The sequence below is a fragment of the Helianthus annuus genome, chromosome 10 (genome assembly GCF_002127325.2).
Source record: "Helianthus annuus cultivar XRQ/B chromosome 10, HanXRQr2.0-SUNRISE, whole genome shotgun sequence".
Classification (NCBI taxonomy): domain Eukaryota; kingdom Viridiplantae; phylum Streptophyta; class Magnoliopsida; order Asterales; family Asteraceae; genus Helianthus; species Helianthus annuus.
Window position 1 is genome coordinate 52,103,814 of NC_035442.2, and position 18,832 is coordinate 52,122,645.

The 18,832-nt window shown below is 38.4% G+C and overlaps 1 protein-coding gene across 1 annotated transcript; it reads left to right on the forward strand.

The window, feature by feature from the left end:
* Positions 1–16,630: 16,630 nt before the first annotated feature.
* Positions 16,631–18,217, forward strand: LOC118482624. Its single transcript, XM_035978189.1, has 3 exons — positions 16,631–16,820; positions 17,399–17,460; positions 17,984–18,217. The coding sequence occupies exons 1-3, from the start codon at positions 16,631–16,633 to the stop codon at positions 18,215–18,217; spliced, it is 486 nt and encodes a 161-aa protein (XP_035834082.1).
* The last annotated feature ends 615 nt before the right edge of the window (positions 18,218–18,832 follow it).

The following is an 18,832-nucleotide window of genomic DNA, read 5'->3' on the forward strand; positions in this document are numbered from 1 at the left end:
GTTGCTATTACGCCTGGTATAGCCTATGCCATGCTAAATGTCCTTCCATGAGCATCGTTCCCAATGTTTGTTGTTTTCGCTACGAGAATTTCCAGTACCGTCGTCGTTCCTTTGGTTATGTGTCGTCTTAACAACTGCCAATCCATGCCGTAGGCACCTTCGTCCTCATACTGTAAGCTACGATTACGAGCGCTTCAATGTCGCCGTGCTTGTTGCCCTTAATGTCGCTGCTTGTAACGGGGTCCTGTGACATTTCACCAACAGGGTACATCTTTTCGTATTCCGTGCCACGTCTTAAGACGCTACTCATGGTGCGGGCGGTTACACAGTCCGCTCTACAGTCAATCGTCATCGATTTTGTCCTGATTGGTTCGTAAGAGTCGACTCCCATGAGTCTCTGGCTAGAGTTAAGGATTCGATTGGGGTCAAATCGCTATTGTTCGTTGTCGGTAACTAGGGTCGTTCAAATGCTGAAGTCGGTAAGGTACTACGTTTACCCTCCTATCCATCGTCCTTGCAAGTTGACTGAGTAATACACGGTATGTCGCGAGAGTGTTGTAGAAGTGATCGCACTTCGGGATCTAAGGCGTCAACACGCTAAGTTCCAGCAAACAAAGATAAGTGAGGAAAGTATCGTCCAATCATTTGACGCTAAGCTATCCAACTCAGGGACGTTCATACTAGCACCTAACATTCTACACAGTTCGCTAGGCGTTCAGATGTGTGATCAGGTGATACTCAATAGCATCGAGATTCGTAAGGATTCAAAAAGGGGTGAAAAGATCATGTTCGAGTAGGAGACAATCACTGCTATGACTCCTATAGACTGCTGAGTTCTAACATAACACCAACTAGCCGAGCGGAACCCTTTTCACACTCGTTAAGCCTCACTGGGACTCACATGCACCTCACGTTATTATTATGTGTGCACCCATAATAATAAGGCGATTTGCATGCTGATCTCAGTGCCTCTTAACTTGCGCTAAAAGGTTCCCCACATTCAAATAGCAAACAAAAGGTTTTACAGGATCAAGAATCACAATAGTCGAAGGGTAGCGTCACACTAACAGTTCACATAACAGGGGTTGGTAATATAAGGGCTCATGCAGTTGTGCCAAGTGTGCATTCACGTGTAATGTTATAGATAAGTGTACACTAGATATACTATGCAATAGTAAATGAGAAACGAACCTTGCAGTCTGGAGCTGAGTGTCATGGTCGATTTCGGTCCTGTTCGGTTATAGTCTGGTTTTATAAAAACGTTTTAAAACCAAGTTCACTATAACCAATGGCTCTGATACCAAACTGTCACACCCCACAAATTACCACATAGGGAGTGTCCCTGTTAGGCGTGTGACATACCAATAACGAGCCACCAATTACATTGAACCCATACAAGTTATAAATAAAATCCCCATTATTAATAAAAACATCTTCAACAAGTTTAAACGAAAATCAATAAGTTCAGCGGAAGCAATTAGTCAACGAAATTAAACTGTTTCAAAACCAAAGTATAATGTCAAGAAATCAGTCACGTAAATCCTTCCTGTCGACCCATGACCACTCCAGCTACTCCAGACAGCAAGTTTACCCAAATCCAAGATACCTAACGACCTGCGAGAACGCAACAAGTGTATCAGACAACGCTGGTGAGTTCATAGTTTTACGAAAACGTTGTTTACCAAGTATGTAGTTAATCCATTGAAGTTAATTCCGAAAGCAATGTTGAAAACAATGTTGAAAACAATGTTGATAATACCCCAATACAAGACGGCTTCTGATTATTTTGCCCTTTCTCCAATGCTCCTATCAAAGCATTGGTCATGACTAGGTCATTAGTTCAACACCCGTCCTCCCAGATACGGGGTGAGGTTGCCAAACCTAAGTAGCGCTACTAACTAATACCATGTTACCTTCCTGGTAACCAAACAACACGGAGGGACTTTAAAGGTGATAGGAAGAGTATATTATCCAACATTCCCGATTTTACCCAAAAGACTTATCCCTCCTCGGGATACCCACTGACTGTCCCAACCACCGGGACGCATGCTCAAGAGATGAACTCACCTTTGCTTTGCTCGGTTAGATTAAAACACGTATTCCAAGTTGATCAATCAGACCCTACCGTGATTACCAATAATCAGTTTCGTAAACGTTTAGATTACATACCAGATGCACACATAACACCATTAGCATACCAGCAATGCAGGTAACATGACACTAATCGTGACAATCAATTCGGCACTTATCAGTTCATAATCATCACACAACAAGCATGCTTATACAACAAAACACCTAGTTACCAACTTGCATACAACGTACATACTCTCGTGATAGCTTTAACCGTTCAGTATACGCGTTGGTTTGTAAAACAGCTTCACAATTCCAATTTACATCCTAGTATGGCATGTCATAAAGTTAATTACTTAATAAGATGACACAAGGGGGTTTGGGTCGCATATTGAACACATCTAACTAATAGTGCCTAACTGTTAATATAGTGTTCATAACAACTCGGTTCATTTGTACTATGCATATCAAGAAGATGGGTGGCCCAGCTTTTAATGAAGCGGCCCAAGTGTAATAGCCTAAATTACATGTGTGTCCAACAATAACGTGCGGCCCCAATCCCAATTTTGATTTATAGGTGAGTGACATAAACCAAGCGACATTCGGTATAATTACATACCCCCAATTCTAGTTAATAGTTACCGAATCACAAGCATAAGTACAACACCTGCCCTCTGATTCAAGATGTATATTTCAACCAAAATCAAGCAACATATAATCCACCAACTCTAACCTATGCCACAAATACCACATCTGATTACAATGTGTTTATTAATTATATCACACACAAAAATAGTCCTAGTTAACCAATCAACATTTATCGAGAATTTCAACAAACAATCAAATGGATCTTGTGGTCCAATTATATTCATGGAATATGGATATCTCAGTTCCTTTAATTCAAAACAACATCACATGCAATTGTCAGATGTTATCACACATTTAATTCATTACACAAATATCAAACACAGTCAATTCAATGAAAGGTACAATTAATTTTTCACATGTAATCAAACTGATTCTTTTTTTTTTTATTGGACCTTTTGTCTTTGCATGAATATCTAATGGGCCGATGTATTCGCAAGTTTCAATAAGTTCAATGTCAGTTAAGGTGAAATCTTAATATCACACCATTAAAGCTAGCCGACAATCTTACTTTACACTATCATTCTAGTTGGCTGACAATATTATGATGTGTAAATTCTCATTGGGCCGTTAAAGACTCTTAAAGACTCTGATGCATCAATAAGTAACATCAAACATGGTCATCATACAATTCAGAGAATTAGTCAACATATCAAGATCCTACAATTCAGATTCGTGCACATTCCATTACTATCAACTATTTTACCATGCATGATTGATTGTCTGTTAGTTCACCATATTCACAATGCCAATTAATAATCCATATAATATCAAGTCTTGGAATTCATCACAGTTTATACATAATACACGAATTCACATAACATACCAAATTAATAGAACTTAAAGCAAGATATCATACTAACCACGGTTTGATCAAAGCAGAATGATACTCGAATGAGAGGGGGGGGGTCTCTGCCACGGTCGTCGCACTATCTTGATGGGGTAGGGTTTTGTTTTGTTTGAGTTTGTATTTATAAGTCCTCCCCTATTACGTATTCTAAACGATTAAGGTCTTTGGGCAGTCCCCTTTTAACCAAGATGGGCTCAAGCCCATTAAATTGGGTCGTCGCACATATGGAGAGGAGATTGGGCCGAGACCTCATGACAATGCAAAACAGTGAATTGGGCCGGGTCTTATATAATGTTCACTTAACCTCATACCTGCCCCCATATAAAACATGTTTCGGGCCTGATTTGCGGTGTGGGTCAGACGAGAGAGGCCCAAGTGATCATGAAGTGTGTTATGAGTGGGTTTGCGGCCCAACTCAAAAGACTAGATGATACGCCTAATGGGTTTGTAATTCAAGCCTACCATGAATATCCCCTATACAAATAATGGGTCCATGTATTACTACTCACACGCTCACAACCATTTAATGGATTAAACGTAAATACACACGTTGACGTTTGTGGGATTTAAGCAATGCTAAGCTTGAGAATACGGGTTGTCACAGCTAAGATTCCTCATCTAACAGTACCTGCCAAAAACCATTTTTGCAATCGAAACTGGAAAAATAGGTTTTTCCTCTTAAAAGAGTTAGTAGTTCCTGCATACAAGGAAGATTATGGCTGTCTCCTTTAGTAGCAGCATTAATGGCTTTATAGTTCACAACCATACGTTTTTTCCCTCTTCTTCTTTCAGCTTCATTTTCAACTAAGAATGCTGGAGACATGTGAGGTGATTTACTTGGAATAATTAATTTTAAATCAAATAATTCCTTAATTTGTTTATTAAATTCTTCTCTGTCCTGAGGACTGTACTTCATAGGTTTTACCCTGATAACAGTTTTAGGATCAATGAGTTCTATTGATGCTTTCATCCATTTTTTGGATTTTTCAGGATCAATAGGATTTTCTGAACAAACTTTTTCAAGTAGTTCTTCGATTTTTTGAAACTTTTGTATTTCAACTAAAAATATCCTTTCTGCTTTTATAACTTCTCGAGCTATATTAGTTCCAGGAATTTGTTTTATCTTTGAATCTTTTTTTCATGGATTCAAGAAAATTTGGTTTTCCAATTTGAAAAGCTTTTGTGACTTTTTTAATCAAAATCATTTCTTGATTAAGATGAAAAGATATTATGTCTAACCATTGAGTGAAAGGTACATAAAGTTGACAGAAGTTATTTCCTAGAAGTAAATCCATACCTGAATCTTGTTGGTAGATAGTAGGAATGGTAAATGGTTCTCCAGAAAAATAGATGACAAGATTTCTACAAACCTTATTTAACTTAATGACTTCCTTGTTAGCAACTATTACCTTAATATCTTTGGGAGTATTTTCCCATAGGGCATTAGGAATTATGTGTTTGCTTGCTAAACAAAGACTTGCCCCTGTGTCTACATAACAATGTATGGCGATTGCTTTATATCCTTTGAAAAAGATTTTTCCTTTGATATAAATTGAATTTGGATTAGTTATATTTGAATAAGCTAATTCAAAATCATGTGTTTTTTGAATTTCTTCTTTTTCCCAATTAAAGGAGTGGACAGAATTCATTTTTTCCCATAAGATAAAATATTATTTTTATCTTTTAGTCTTTGATTATTTCTTTCTAGACAGATATAAAGTCTAGAGATCTCTAGATTTATATTTCTAAAAAGGTTTTCCATTTGACCTTTATTGGTCATTTGAAATTGATCCAAAAGGCCATGATAATGCATTCGGACTTTTAGAACTTCCTAGAGATGGATTTCCAACGTTGAAGTTTGGAAATGAATATTTTTGAAAGCCTTTTTTATCATTAATTTTTTCTTTTTGCTTTTCGAGCATAAAGGTTTTTGAATCCATTCTTTCATCAATTTTGTCTGAAACATCTTTGATGATTTTTGCGGCAGTTGCCTCAAGATTTTCGTTTGTAGAAAGACTTTCTACCTTTCTAATCAAATCTTTAACAAGTTCCTCTAATTTCAAAAGAGTAGTCATGTTATAGATATAATTGCTTTTTTAGTTCTAAGCTCAATAATTTTTTGCTTAGAAGCAAAAATGTTTTTCTTAATAATTTTTATATTAAGAGATTTTGTTTTATGACTTAACATAAAATTTTCTTTAATTTGATTTATTCTAGTAAAGCAAATTTGTATATTAGCCTCTTCAAAGGTGATTTGTTGATCAAGATATTGTAAATAATCTAAAATTGGTTTTGAAGACATTATTCTCCAATAACTCCTTTTAAGATTCTACCATACCCATCAATTCTTTCAGACAAAGAACGTATTAATTGTTCAGTGTTACTTGATTCTCTTATTTGTAAAGAGCTTCCAGCATAACTGTGTCTAGGTTTTGATACTAAAACTTGTTTATTTCGTGCAATATCAATTGCCCAGTTTTCTTGTAATTGTGATGGCTCAGCGAATTTACTGCCTTCAACAATTCCAATATCTGAGAATATATCCTCAATTGCTATGCTTTCTTTTTCTTTGTACTCAATTGAATGAGTGCTATTTGTTAAAGCATATGAGACTAAATAATTAATCGTAAATACTTTATTACCTGGTTCCATAAGATCAGTTCTTTCACACTGATGTATAAAACTTAAAGTTTTGTCGAAATCTTTTGAATCTCGATGTAAAGCAAATTTAGTGTCACACCCCCAAAATCCACCTGCGGAGTATCACCGCTTGGGAGCGTGACTGACCAGGATCAAGCCACCAATCATATTGAACATGCATTTAATATTAAGTAAAATAAATGAAAACCATCCATTCAATACAAAAGGTGATCAAACAAATCATCGTTTCAAAATGTAGCGGAAGCATAGTAAATAAACCAGTAGTAGCTAACAGTTTCAAGTGTCATAATAGTTTAACAAAAAGTCACGATCCTTGTCCACAACGACCCGCTTCTCCAGTGCAAGCTCCAGGTACCTAACGATCTGCAAGGCATGTAACAGAATGATCAACAAACTAGTTGAGCGAGTTCACAGAAAGTAAATGCGTAATAGTAAGTTCGTTTGTAACAGGTGGCTCTACCGGGCCGATTGTATGTTCTATTGGTGGTGGTGTTCCACGTTACTGTGTGGTGGTGTTCCACGTTACTGTGTGGTGGTGTTCCACGTTACTGTGTGGTGGTGTTCCACGTTACTGTGTGGTGGTGTTCCACGTTACTGTGTGGTGGTGTTCCACGTTACTGTGGTGGTGTTCCACGTTTCCTGTGGTGGTGTTCCACGTTTCCTGTGGTGGTGTTCCACGTTTCCTGTGGTGGTGTTCCACGTTTCCTGTGGTGGTGTTCCACGTTACTTAACCACTAGACTACTCGTAACTATAGGTATCCTTCACAACCGAGGATAGTGATGTGGTAGTCTAGTCATAGTGTCAATAGAGTATCTAATCAACCTTTCAATCCCATTCCCAACACCCCGGGAACCCCATGCCTTGGTAAGAGTGTGAACTCACCTTGGTTTGCTCGGTATGCTAAATAAGTGCTCACAGTTAATTAATCACGTCCTATGTATACACGTATAGCAAAATCAGTTCATGCTCGAAATGTTACGCATGCAATTAATTGGTTCACATAGCAGTCAGTTTGCATATCAGTACAACACGTAGTATTACACAAACATGTTCATCACCAAGCATGGCATGTCAATTAATTCAACATATGTTCAATTGTTCAAGACATTATACAAAACCCTAAGATCTTTCGATTCATACTTCATAATTCATCCTTCGACAGTCCATTATCTTTCGGACCGAAGGTTATCCTTCGGACCATGTTATCTCTCGGTCCAACTATCTGTCGGTCCAATTATCTTTCGGTCCAACTATCTGTCGGTCAAACTATGGTTCGGTCAACGAGTATCTTTCGGCCAAACAATCCTTCGGTCAACTACTATGGTTCGAGGGGTCGGTATCTTTCGGTGTATTGATAAGTAACTGTTACGTTTATCCGATTAACCATTAACACAATTTTCACAAATCTGCTAACATCAACAAGATCAACCAAGCATGATTCTCATGTTTATCAAGAACCCTAGTCTGAAACAAGATCATTCAAACTATCCGATTAACACATATGCGCCGATTACATAAACGTGTCCGATTACAATATTCTAAATCACAAGTTATCATCAAATCGTATTACCAATCATCCATTTAACAAACATAAATTTCCTATCCGATCGATCACCCTGACTGGATTAACTAGCCGATTAACAAAACGATTCGTAACACCGAACATGAAATCATTTGACCATAATCACAAATGTGCATACAATTCCGATTAATACCCATACACAATCATCTTACAAATCAGTTAACATACAACCAACATATTTACATACGATTGATAATTCAAGAAATCATGTAATGTGGACACTAACCGGGGTAGAAAATAAGAGAATCGATCAGCAAAGATCTCCGTATGAGTTGTGGTTGCCGTCACAGATCAAAAGTGTTCTAGGGTTTTTCTCAAAAACTGCCGACTATGCATGTGTTTCGTATATAACATTTCACAGTAATGGGCCAAGCCCATTTAAAATGACTGGGCCGAAACATATCGAAGGATATGTTTCGTGATGTTTGCGGGCCGAATGATGTCGAAGGATATGTTTCGTGCTCGAAGGATATGCTTCGTGGTCCTTCGAGTCCTTCGGATCCTTCGAACTATGTTTCGATCTAGACTAAGTGTTTAATAATAATTCTAATAATAATTCCAATATTATTTTCTATTATAGCAAGTAATCACATATAGGCACAATGACGATATGTCTCATTAAAACACAACGAGTACAATTACAAATCCATAATTCAAACAGCTAGACAGTCAAAGTCAATGCGCATTAAATGCGAAAGTGAAAGTCAGAAACTCGAGTTGTCACATTATCCCCAACTTGAAAGAAATTTCGTCCCGAAATTTGGTACGCACTCACTGAGGAAGCTAGGTAAGCTGTATTATTCACTGGTTTTTCCCTGGGGTGTCACATCATCCCCCCGTTGATTTGGAATTTCGTCCCGAAATTCAGTAGTCGTAGCTTCAGCCTCAGTAGTGGTTGCATGGTTTTCGAATAACTGGGGATACTTTTCTGTCATTTGATCTTCGCGTTCCCAGGTGTACTCTGGGCCACGTCGGGAGTTCCAACGAACTCGAACAAGAGGGATTCTCTCGTGTTTGAGGACCTTAGCATCCCGGTCCGTGATTTCAACTGGTTCCTCGACGAACTGCAACCGCTCGTCGATAGTCAGTTCCTTAAAGGAACTATGAGGGTCTTATCTGACAGACACTTCTTCAGATTCGACACGTGAAATACATAGTGAACTGCACCGAGTTCAGTTGGTAGGTTCAGTCTGTAGGCTACTGGGCCTATTCCTTCAGTGATTTCAAATGGTCCAACATACCGTGGATTGAGTTTGCCTCGTTTACTAAATCGAACCACACCCTTCCAGGGTGAGACTTTCAATAAAACCCGGTCCCCGACCTGAAATTCCAAGGCTTGCTACGCTTGCCCGCGTAGGCTTTCTGACGGTCGCGTGCTGCCGTCATGCGTTGTCGTATCTGTGCAATCTTTTCTATAGCGTCCACTACAATCTCTGGACCCGTAATTCGACTATCCCCCACCTCTGCCCAACAGAGAGGTGACCGGCATTTACGTCCGTAGAATGCCTCGAATGGAGCGGCTTGAATGCTGGTGTGATAACTGTTATTGTACGAAAACTCCACTAAAGGGAGGTGCTTTTCCCAGCCGTTGCCGAAATCAATAACACACGCTCGAAGCATGTCTTGAATAGTTCGCTCAGACTGCCCATACGTCTGAGGGTGATATGCTGTGCTCATGTCTAAACGTGAGCCAAACGCTTTGTGCATCGCATGCCGTAGTTCTGACGTGAATCGTGCATCCCGATCCGAAATAATAGAAATGGGCACCCCGTGCCTCGAAACAACTTCCTTGAGGTAGATATCTGCGAGAGTGGAGAACGTATCCGTTTCCTTAATAGCCAGGAAGTGTGCAGACTTGGTGAGTCGATCCACGATCACCCATATTGTGTCGTTCCCACGCTGAGATCTCGGTAGGCCTGTAACAAAGTCCATGGAAATTTCTTCCCATTTCCACTGTGGTATCATAGGCTGTTGAAGTAGGCCAGTTGGTTTCTGATATTCGACCTTGACTCTCGCACAGGTCAAGCATTTTCCAACGCACGTAGCAATGTGGGCCTTCATACTAGGCCACCAATATGTAGTGCTGATGTCGTGGTACATTTTATCCGACCCTGGATGTACCGAGTAGCGAGACTTGTGTGCTTCGTCCATTACGAGTTCGCGTAGACCGCCATAGAGAGGGACCCAAATCCGGCCCGTGACATAGTAGGCGCCGTCCGCCTTTTGTTCCATTTGTTGTCGTGAGCCGCGTAAGGCTTCAGCCTTGACGTTTTCGGGCTTCAGGGCTTCTTGTCTGAGCAGCTCGTATCTGAGCAGGAAGGCTAGGCTGAATCGTAAGCTGTAGCGCTCGCACGCGCCGTGGTAAAGTGTCCTTTCGACTAAGGGCATCCGCCACAACATTGGCTTTGCCTGGATGATACTTGATAGCGCACTCGTAATCGTTAAGTAACTCGACCCATCGTCGTTGACGCATATTCAAATCCTTCTGCTTAAGGATATGCTCGAGACTCCTGTGATCGGTGTAAATCGTGCACCTGGTACCGTACAGGTAGTGTCGCCATATCTTAAGCGCGAAAACAACAGCTCCCAGCTCTAAATCGTGCGTCGTGTAGTTGCGCTCGTGAACCTTGAGTTGACGAGAGGCGTAAGCGATAACCTTGTCGCGCTGCATTAACACACATCCCAGTCCCCGAATGGATGCATCACAATAAACCACGAAGTCGTCTGTGCCCTCTGGCAATGAGAGGATAGGTGCACTGCAAAGTCATTCCTTTAGGTGCTGAAAAGCAGTCTCCTGGGGCTCTCCCCAGCGATAGGTAACACCATTCTGTGTCAGTAGCGTAAGTGGTTGCGTGATCTTTGAAAAGCCTCTAATAAACCGTCTGTAGTAACCTGCCAGACCCAAGGATCGACGTATTTCTGTCGGTGTACGCGGTGCAGGCCAGTTCCTGATCGAATCTACCTTGGATGGATCAACATGAATCCCATCCCTGTTCACCACATGGCCTAAGAAGTGGACTTCATGAAGCCAGAAGTCGCATTTTGAAAACTTGGCGTACAATTGTTCCTTTCGAAGAAGTTCCAAGATAAGACGTAAGTGCTGCTCGTGTTCCTCCTGACTCTTGGAGTAGATCAGAATGGCGTCGATGAAGGCAATGACGAACTTGTCTAGATAGGGTTTACACACCCTGTTCATAAGATCCATGAAGACTGCAGGCGCGTTTGTAAGCCCGAATGGCATGACCAGAAACTCGTAGTGACCGTAACGAGTTCTGAAAGCGGTTTTGGAGACGTCCTCATCCCGGACTCTTAGCTGATGATAACCTGACCTTAAATCAATCTTGGAATAGTAACACGACCCTTGCAGCTGGTCGAATAAGTCATCTATACGCGGAAGAGGATAACGGTTCTTCACCGTCACCTTGTTGAGTTCACGGTAGTCGATGCACATTCTGAACGTACCGTCTTTCTTCTTCACAAATAACACTGGAGCTCCCCAAGGCGAAGAGCTAGGTCGGATAAATCCCTTATCCAAGATTCCTGGTAGCTGCGTCGATAGTTCTTCCGATTCTGGTGGAGTTAAGCGATACGGTGCTCGAGCTATGGGTGCTGCTCCTGGAGCGAGCTCGATTTGAAATTCGTCCTGATGATGCGGCGGTAGACCAGGTAAATCTTTAGGAAACACCTGAGTATAGTCGCATACAACTGGATGATCTTCCAACTTCTTTTCTTTCACTGCTGCTGTGCTTGAGACCGAACGGTAGTTGAACTCTTGCTGAAATACCCATCCCTTTCCCGCTTGTTGTCATTAGGAGTAGCGGGAGTAGCAGAAGTGATAGCGGTAGTAATAGTGCTGATACAACTAGGCAGCCTGTTCTGTTCCACTGCCTGATCCGTGAATGTCTGGGGCATTATCGAGGTTAGCCGATGTAGCATGGCTCTGAACTTCTGAGGCTAGACCCTTGAGGTACAATTCGATACGCTTGTTTGGAGGGTCCACCATGGTTGGACACAAGATGGCCAGTTCGTCCGACCGTTTCGTATATGCATCAACTTCTGACCCCGTCATTTTCAAATGGTAAGGCTCCACTTCCAACTAGTATCTGTACTTGCGCGTTCCACCTGGTTAGCGCGATTCCTACCAAAGTACCAGTGGCGTACTTGACCCTGCGAGCCTCAGGGCGTTCACACATGAAGTTCTTGAATGTGCCACTGAATGTGCTTGGACGACAGTCCATGATGTTCTGGAATGCGTGCGTTCTGACCCGTTGCGCGAGAAAGATAGATCAAGGTTAAGCGCGAAAGTTGGGTCACGAGAGTAGGATCTAACATCCTAGAATAGGTCTGGGATAGCAGGTTATACCTCCTACTTGTGCGGCTGCAAGTGCCGCAGCAACTTGTTCGTTAATGAGAGCCGTCAACTGGGCTTGAGTCATGTCAACACGTCCAGACATGATCGAACAGTAAAGGTAGCATAAGTAAAAATGGTTCACGAATAGTGCGATGACAGAAGAGTGTAAGCACGTATGTATTCTCATGCAATGACAAGTAGTGAGCAAAGTAATGTAAGCATACTACGAGCAAAGTTCTATGCAAATTCTAGCATGTAGGCAATAAACATAAACCTTATTACCTAGGATGTCGAGTCTTGCACGTGGAGCGAAGCGTCGCTGTGGATCGTTGAGAGCACTGTTCTGGTTATAGTCTGGTTTTAATAAAAACGTTTTCCCATATTAAAACCAAGTTCTCTATAACCAATGGCTCTGATACCAATCTGTCACACCCCCAAAATCCACCTGCGGAGTATCACCGCTTGGGAGCGTGACTGACCAGGATCAAGCCACCAATCATATTGAACATGCATTTAATATTAAGTAAAATAAATGAAAACCATCCATTCAATACAAAAGGTGATCAAACAAATCATCGTTTCAAAATGTAGCGGAAGCATAGTAAATAAACCAGTAGTAGCTAACAGTTTCAAGTGTCATAATAGTTTAACAAAAAGTCACGATCCTTGTCCACAACGACCCGCTTCTCCAGTGCAAGCTCCAGGTACCTAACGATCTGCAAGGCATGTAACAGAATGATCAACAAACTAGTTGAGCGAGTTCACAGAAAGTAAATGCGTAATAGTAAGTTCGTTTGTAACAGGTGGCTCTACCGGGCCGATTGTATGTTCTATTGGTGGTGGTGTTCCACGTTACTGTGTGGTGGTGTTCCACGTTACTGTGTGGTGGTGTTCCACGTTACTGTGTGGTGGTGTTCCACGTTACTGTGTGGTGGTGTTCCACGTTACTGTGTGGTGGTGTTCCACGTTACTGTGGTGGTGTTCCACGTTTCCTGTGGTGGTGTTCCACGTTTCCTGTGGTGGTGTTCCACGTTTCCTGTGGTGGTGTTCCACGTTTCCTGTGGTGGTGTTCCACGTTACTTAACCACTAGACTACTCGTAACTATAGGTATCCTTCACAACCGAGGATAGTGATGTGGTAGTCTAGTCATAGTGTCAATAGAGTATCTAATCAACCTTTCAATCCCATTCCCAACACCCCGGGAACCCCATGCCTTGGTAAGAGTGTGAACTCACCTTGGTTTGCTCGGTATGCTAAATAAGTGCTCACAGTTAATTAATCACGTCCTATGTATACACGTATAGCAAAATCAGTTCATGCTCGAAATGTTACGCATGCAATTAATTGGTTCACATAGCAGTCAGTTTGCATATCAGTACAACACGTAGTATTACACAAACATGTTCATCACCAAGCATGGCATGTCAATTAATTCAACATATGTTCAATTGTTCAAGACATTATACAAAACCCTAACATCTTTCGATTCATACTTCATAATTCATCCTTCGACAGTCCATTATCTTTCGGACCGAAGGTTATCCTTCGGACCATGTTATCTCTCGGTCCAACTATCTGTCGGTCCAATTATCTTTCGGTCCAACTATCTGTCGGTCAAACTATGGTTCGGTCAACGAGTATCTTTCGGCCAAACAATCCTTCGGTCAACTACTATGGTTCGAGGGGTCGGTATCTTTCGGTGTATTGATAAGTAACTGTTACGTTTATCCGATTAACCATTAACACAATTTTCACAAATCTGCTAACATCAACAAGATCAACCAAGCATGATTCTCATGTTTATCAAGAACCCTAGTCTGAAACAAGATCATTCAAACTATCCGATTAACACATATGCGCCGATTACATAAACGTGTCCGATTACAATATTCTAAATCACAAGTTATCATCAAATCGTATTACCAATCATCCATTTAACAAACATAAATTTCCTATCCGATCGATCACCCTGACTGGATTAACTAGCCGATTAACAAAACGATTCGTAACACCGAACATGAAATCATTTGACCATAATCACAAATGTGCATACAATTCCGATTAATACCCATACACAATCATCTTACAAATCAGTTAACATACAACCAACATATTTACATACGATTGATAATTCAAGAAATCATGTAATGTGGACACTAACCGGGGTAGAAAATAAGAGAATCGATCAGCAAAGATCTCCGTATGAGTTGTGGTTGCCGTCACAGATCAAAAGTGTTCTAGGGTTTTTCTCAAAAACTGCCGACTATGCATGTGTTTCGTATATAACATTTCACAGTAATGGGCCAAGCCCATTTAAAATGACTGGGCCGAAACATATCGAAGGATATGTTTCGTGATGTTTGCGGGCCGAATGATGTCGAAGGATATGTTTCGTGCTCGAAGGATATGCTTCGTGGTCCTTCGAGTCCTTCGGATCCTTCGAACTATGTTTCGATCTAGACTAAGTGTTTAATAATAATTCTAATAATAATTCCAATATTATTTTCTATTATAGCAAGTAATCACATATAGGCACAATGACGATATGTCTCATTAAAACACAACGAGTACAATTACAAATCCATAATTCAAACAGCTAGACAGTCAAAGTCAATGCGCATTAAATGCGAAAGTGAAAGTCAGAAACTCGAGTTGTCACATTTAGCATAGACAGTAAACATAAATTTACCATAAGCTAAATTTCCTTGAATTGCTCCAAGAAGAGCGTCTTGCCTATTGATAATTCTGTTATCAACAAGGGCCATTTTTATAGGAAAATTAATTCCATCTCTAAACTGTGCTTTTAAGAGGATTTTAACCGCTCCTATATGTACCATATTGAGAGACTTTCTCAACTCTGGTTTAATATGTAAAAGCTTTTTTGCTATTTCACCCTTTGTTAAGAGTGGCAAATAAACTTCACCCGAGGTATTTTTTATGTCAACTGAAAGTTCTTCAGTGTTAAAACAATAAAATATTTTATTTTTTCTAGAAAAGGCTCTAGAAACTAAACTTTGTAAAGTTTTTGGTTGATTAAAAACTTGTTTTGCATCAAGCTTGAATTTAAGCTTGCTAATTTTTGTCAGTTGATCAGAATTAATCATGTAATATGATACAAAACCTTTTTCGTTTTCAATAAAGTTTATAACTTCAGTTATTTCTTCAGACTCATCTGAATCGTTTTTAAATAAACTGTTATTTTCCATTAATTTTTTAGAAATAACATCTTATTTTTTAAAAAAGAGCAACAAGGCTCTGATACGAAGTAGCGGAATGGTTTTAGCAATTTTTAAATTTACTACACCAATAGTCGTAGTAATTTTTTTGTTACTAGCAAATAGTTGTAGTAATTTCTTGATTACTAACATAGTCATCATATGTTGACTTTTTTGTTCAATCAAACAATCGTTCATAATTGTCCAAAGATTCCATACCAATCGATAGATGACAAATTTGAATTGACAAATTTGAGTTAATTTGTCGATGAATTGATTTGGAAATAGCAATTTTATATCCATTTTTGTAGTCTTTTATTGACTAAATTTTTGATTTCAAGAATCATTCATTTGATAGTATAAATCATTTGATTTCGATATTGGTTAATCGATTTTGTTTGTGTTTGTTTGTAAAAACAGTTGTTTATAAAAATGCTTAAGGAAATATTAATATAAATATTTCGAAGTAATTTAACAGTTAGAATAAACCATACCTTTCCTCTTTTTCCGACTAGGTAAATCTTTAAGTTGATTTTTCCAAGTGACCAACCCAACCAATTCTTCCCTACACGGCCTCCTGCCTAAACGGTACTTTTTATGGCTACAGGGCTCCAGGTTTTGCAAAAATCTTTAAAGATAAACAAAGGGATAAAAAGGAAACTGATATTTATTCATAACTGTTCTTCCCTAAGGAAGAACTTCTTGATATTTACATAATATTCTCCTTTAAAAATTGCTAGAACCATTCCGCTACTTGGTATCAGAGCCTTGTTGCTCTTTTTTAAAAAATAAGGTGTTATTTCTAAAAAATTAATGGAAAATAACAGTTTATTTAAAAACGATTCAGATGAGTCTGAAGAAATAACTGAAGTTATAAACTTTAGTGAAAACGAAAAAGGTTTTGTATCAGATTACATGATTAATTCTGATCAATTAACAAAAATTAGCAAGCTTAAATTCAAGCTTGACGCAAAACAAGTTTTTAATCAACCAAAAACTTTACAAAGTTTAGTTTCTAGAGCCTTTTCTAGAAAAAATAAAATATTTTATTGTTTTAACACTGAAGAACTTTCAGTTGACATAAACAATACCTCGGGTGAAGTTTATTTGCCACTCTTAACAAAGGGTGAAATAGCAAAAAAGCTTTTACATATTAAACCAGAGTTGAGAAAGTCTCTCAATATGGTACATATAGGAGCGGTTAAAATCCTCCTAAAAGCACAGTTTAGAGATGGAATTAATTTTCCTATAAAAATGGCCCTTGTTGATAACAGAATTATCAATAGGCAAGACGCTCTTCTTGGAGCAATTCAAGGAAATTTAGCTTATGGTAAATTTATGTTTACTGTCTATCCTAAATTTGCTTTACATCGAGATTCAAAAGATTTCGACAAAACTTTAAGTTTTATACATCAGTGTGAAAGAACTGATCTTATGGAACCAGGTAATAAAGTATTTACGATTAATTATTTAGTCTCATATGCTTTAAATAGCACTCATTCAATTAAGTACAAAGAAAAAGAAAGCATAGCAATTGAGGATATATTCTCAGATATTGGAATTGTTGAAGGCAGTAAATTCGCTACAATTACAAGAAAACTGGGCAATTGATATTGCACGAAATAAACAAGTTTTAGTATCAAAACCTAGACACAGTTATGCTGGAAGCTCTTTACAAATAAGAGAATCAAGTAACACTGAACAATTAATACGTTCTTTGTCTGAAAGAATTGATGGGTACGGTAGAATTTTAAAAGGAGTTATTGGAGAATAATGTCTTCAAAACCAATTTTAGATTATTTACAATATCTTGATCAACAAATCACCTTTGAAGAGGCTAATATACAAATTTGCTTTACTAGAATAAATCAAATTAAAGAAAATTTTATGTTAAATCATAAAACAAAATCTCTTAATATAAAAATTATTAAGAAAAACATTTTTGCTTCTAAGCAAAAAATTATTGAGCTTAGAACTAAAAAAACAATTATATCTATAACATGACTACTCTTTTGAAATTAGAGGAACTTTTTAAAGATTTGATTAGAAAGGTAGAATGTCTTTCTACAAACGAAAATCTTGAGGCAACTGCCGCAAAAATCATCAAAGATGTTTCAGACAAGACAAAATTGATGAAAGAATGGATTCAAAAACCTTTATGCTCGAAAAGCAAAAAGAAAAAATTAATGATGAAAAAAGCTTTCAAAAGTATTCATTTCCAAACTTCAACGTTGGAAATCCATCTCTAGGAAGTTCTAAAAGTCCAAATGCATTATCATGGATGGCCTTTTGGATCAATTTCAAATGACCAATAAAGGTCAAATGGAAAACCTTTTTAGAAATATAAATCTAGAGATCTCTAGACTTTATTTCTGTCTAGAAAGAAATAATCAAAGAATTTATGAATTACATTCGGATTGGAGCATTCATCCTTCTGAAAAAATTCTTGAACTAACTGATCTAAAAAGAAAAATTCTTTTATGAAAAAAGATATTCAAAGATTAAAGGATAAAAAGATTACTTTATCTTGTGGATAAAATGAGTTCTATCACTCAAAAATTGGAGCAAATTTTAGATGAACAATTGGATACCCTTCCAATTGAACAGATAAAAGAACTTGTTAGTCTCATTACTTTAGATAACGAAGAATGTGAACAAAAGTTCTCTGAAGATAAAATCTTAAATGAAAGATATGTTTCTGGAAATAAAGAACGAATCTTTGTTTTAAATAATGAAGAACCAAGAAACTTTCCTATAAAGAAAGAAGAACCCGAAACTGAAGAAAGCTCTTCAGATATGCAAAATGTCTCCAAGACAGAGAGCAAACAATGCTTTTGCTAGCAGAATTAACAGGCATAGAAAAAAGGACACAGAATTTTCCATGCCATACCATAAGGGTATACCTGATTCTGATAGTAATGGTAGTGCAACTACTATTAATACTATTAAAATTGATTGTATCTTCAACCTCGACAAAAGAAAAGAGGTAATTGATAAATGGAACACTGAGATCAGTCTAATCATTCAGACTAATTCAGAAGAATTCTCTAAGGCTAAGGCTTTATTATTATTATTAGAACATAAGTCTGCAGGAATTGTACAAAACTTCATCAAAGGAACAACTTGGGATGAAAATTTACAAGGTGAGGATCTTTTTGATCAAATTATAAATGCAATATATATGATGTTTTTAGGTCTCGACCTCATAACAGATAAAGACCGAGAAAATCAAAAAATGCTAGAAAAAGCAAGACAAAATCTTGCTAAAGCACAGCTTTGTGACATATGTCTTTTAGATGATTTCACTTGTCTTTATGAAACAAATTTACATAAATTAGGCACAGGTGAATTCCATTCATGGATTGAGGCTTACCTAATGAAAATTCTCATCGTAGGAGAAAAGGCGAAAGAACGATGGAATAAGGAAAAGAATCAATTTACAATGCATTCCCTTGG

Excerpts from the sequence above, each read along its gene's own strand:
- LOC118482624 (XM_035978189.1), top strand. The coding sequence starts at position 16,631 with ATGGCCCTTGTTGATAACAGAATTATCAATAGGCAAGACGCTCTTCTT. Across the intron at positions 16,821-17,398 it reads AACTGATCTTATGGAACCAG|AGGAACTTTTTAAAGATTTG; the intron begins GTAATAAAGTAT and ends TTTTGAAATTAG. Across the intron at positions 17,461-17,983 it reads CTACAAACGAAAATCTTGAG|ATAAAAGAACTTGTTAGTCT; the intron begins GCAACTGCCGCA and ends CCAATTGAACAG.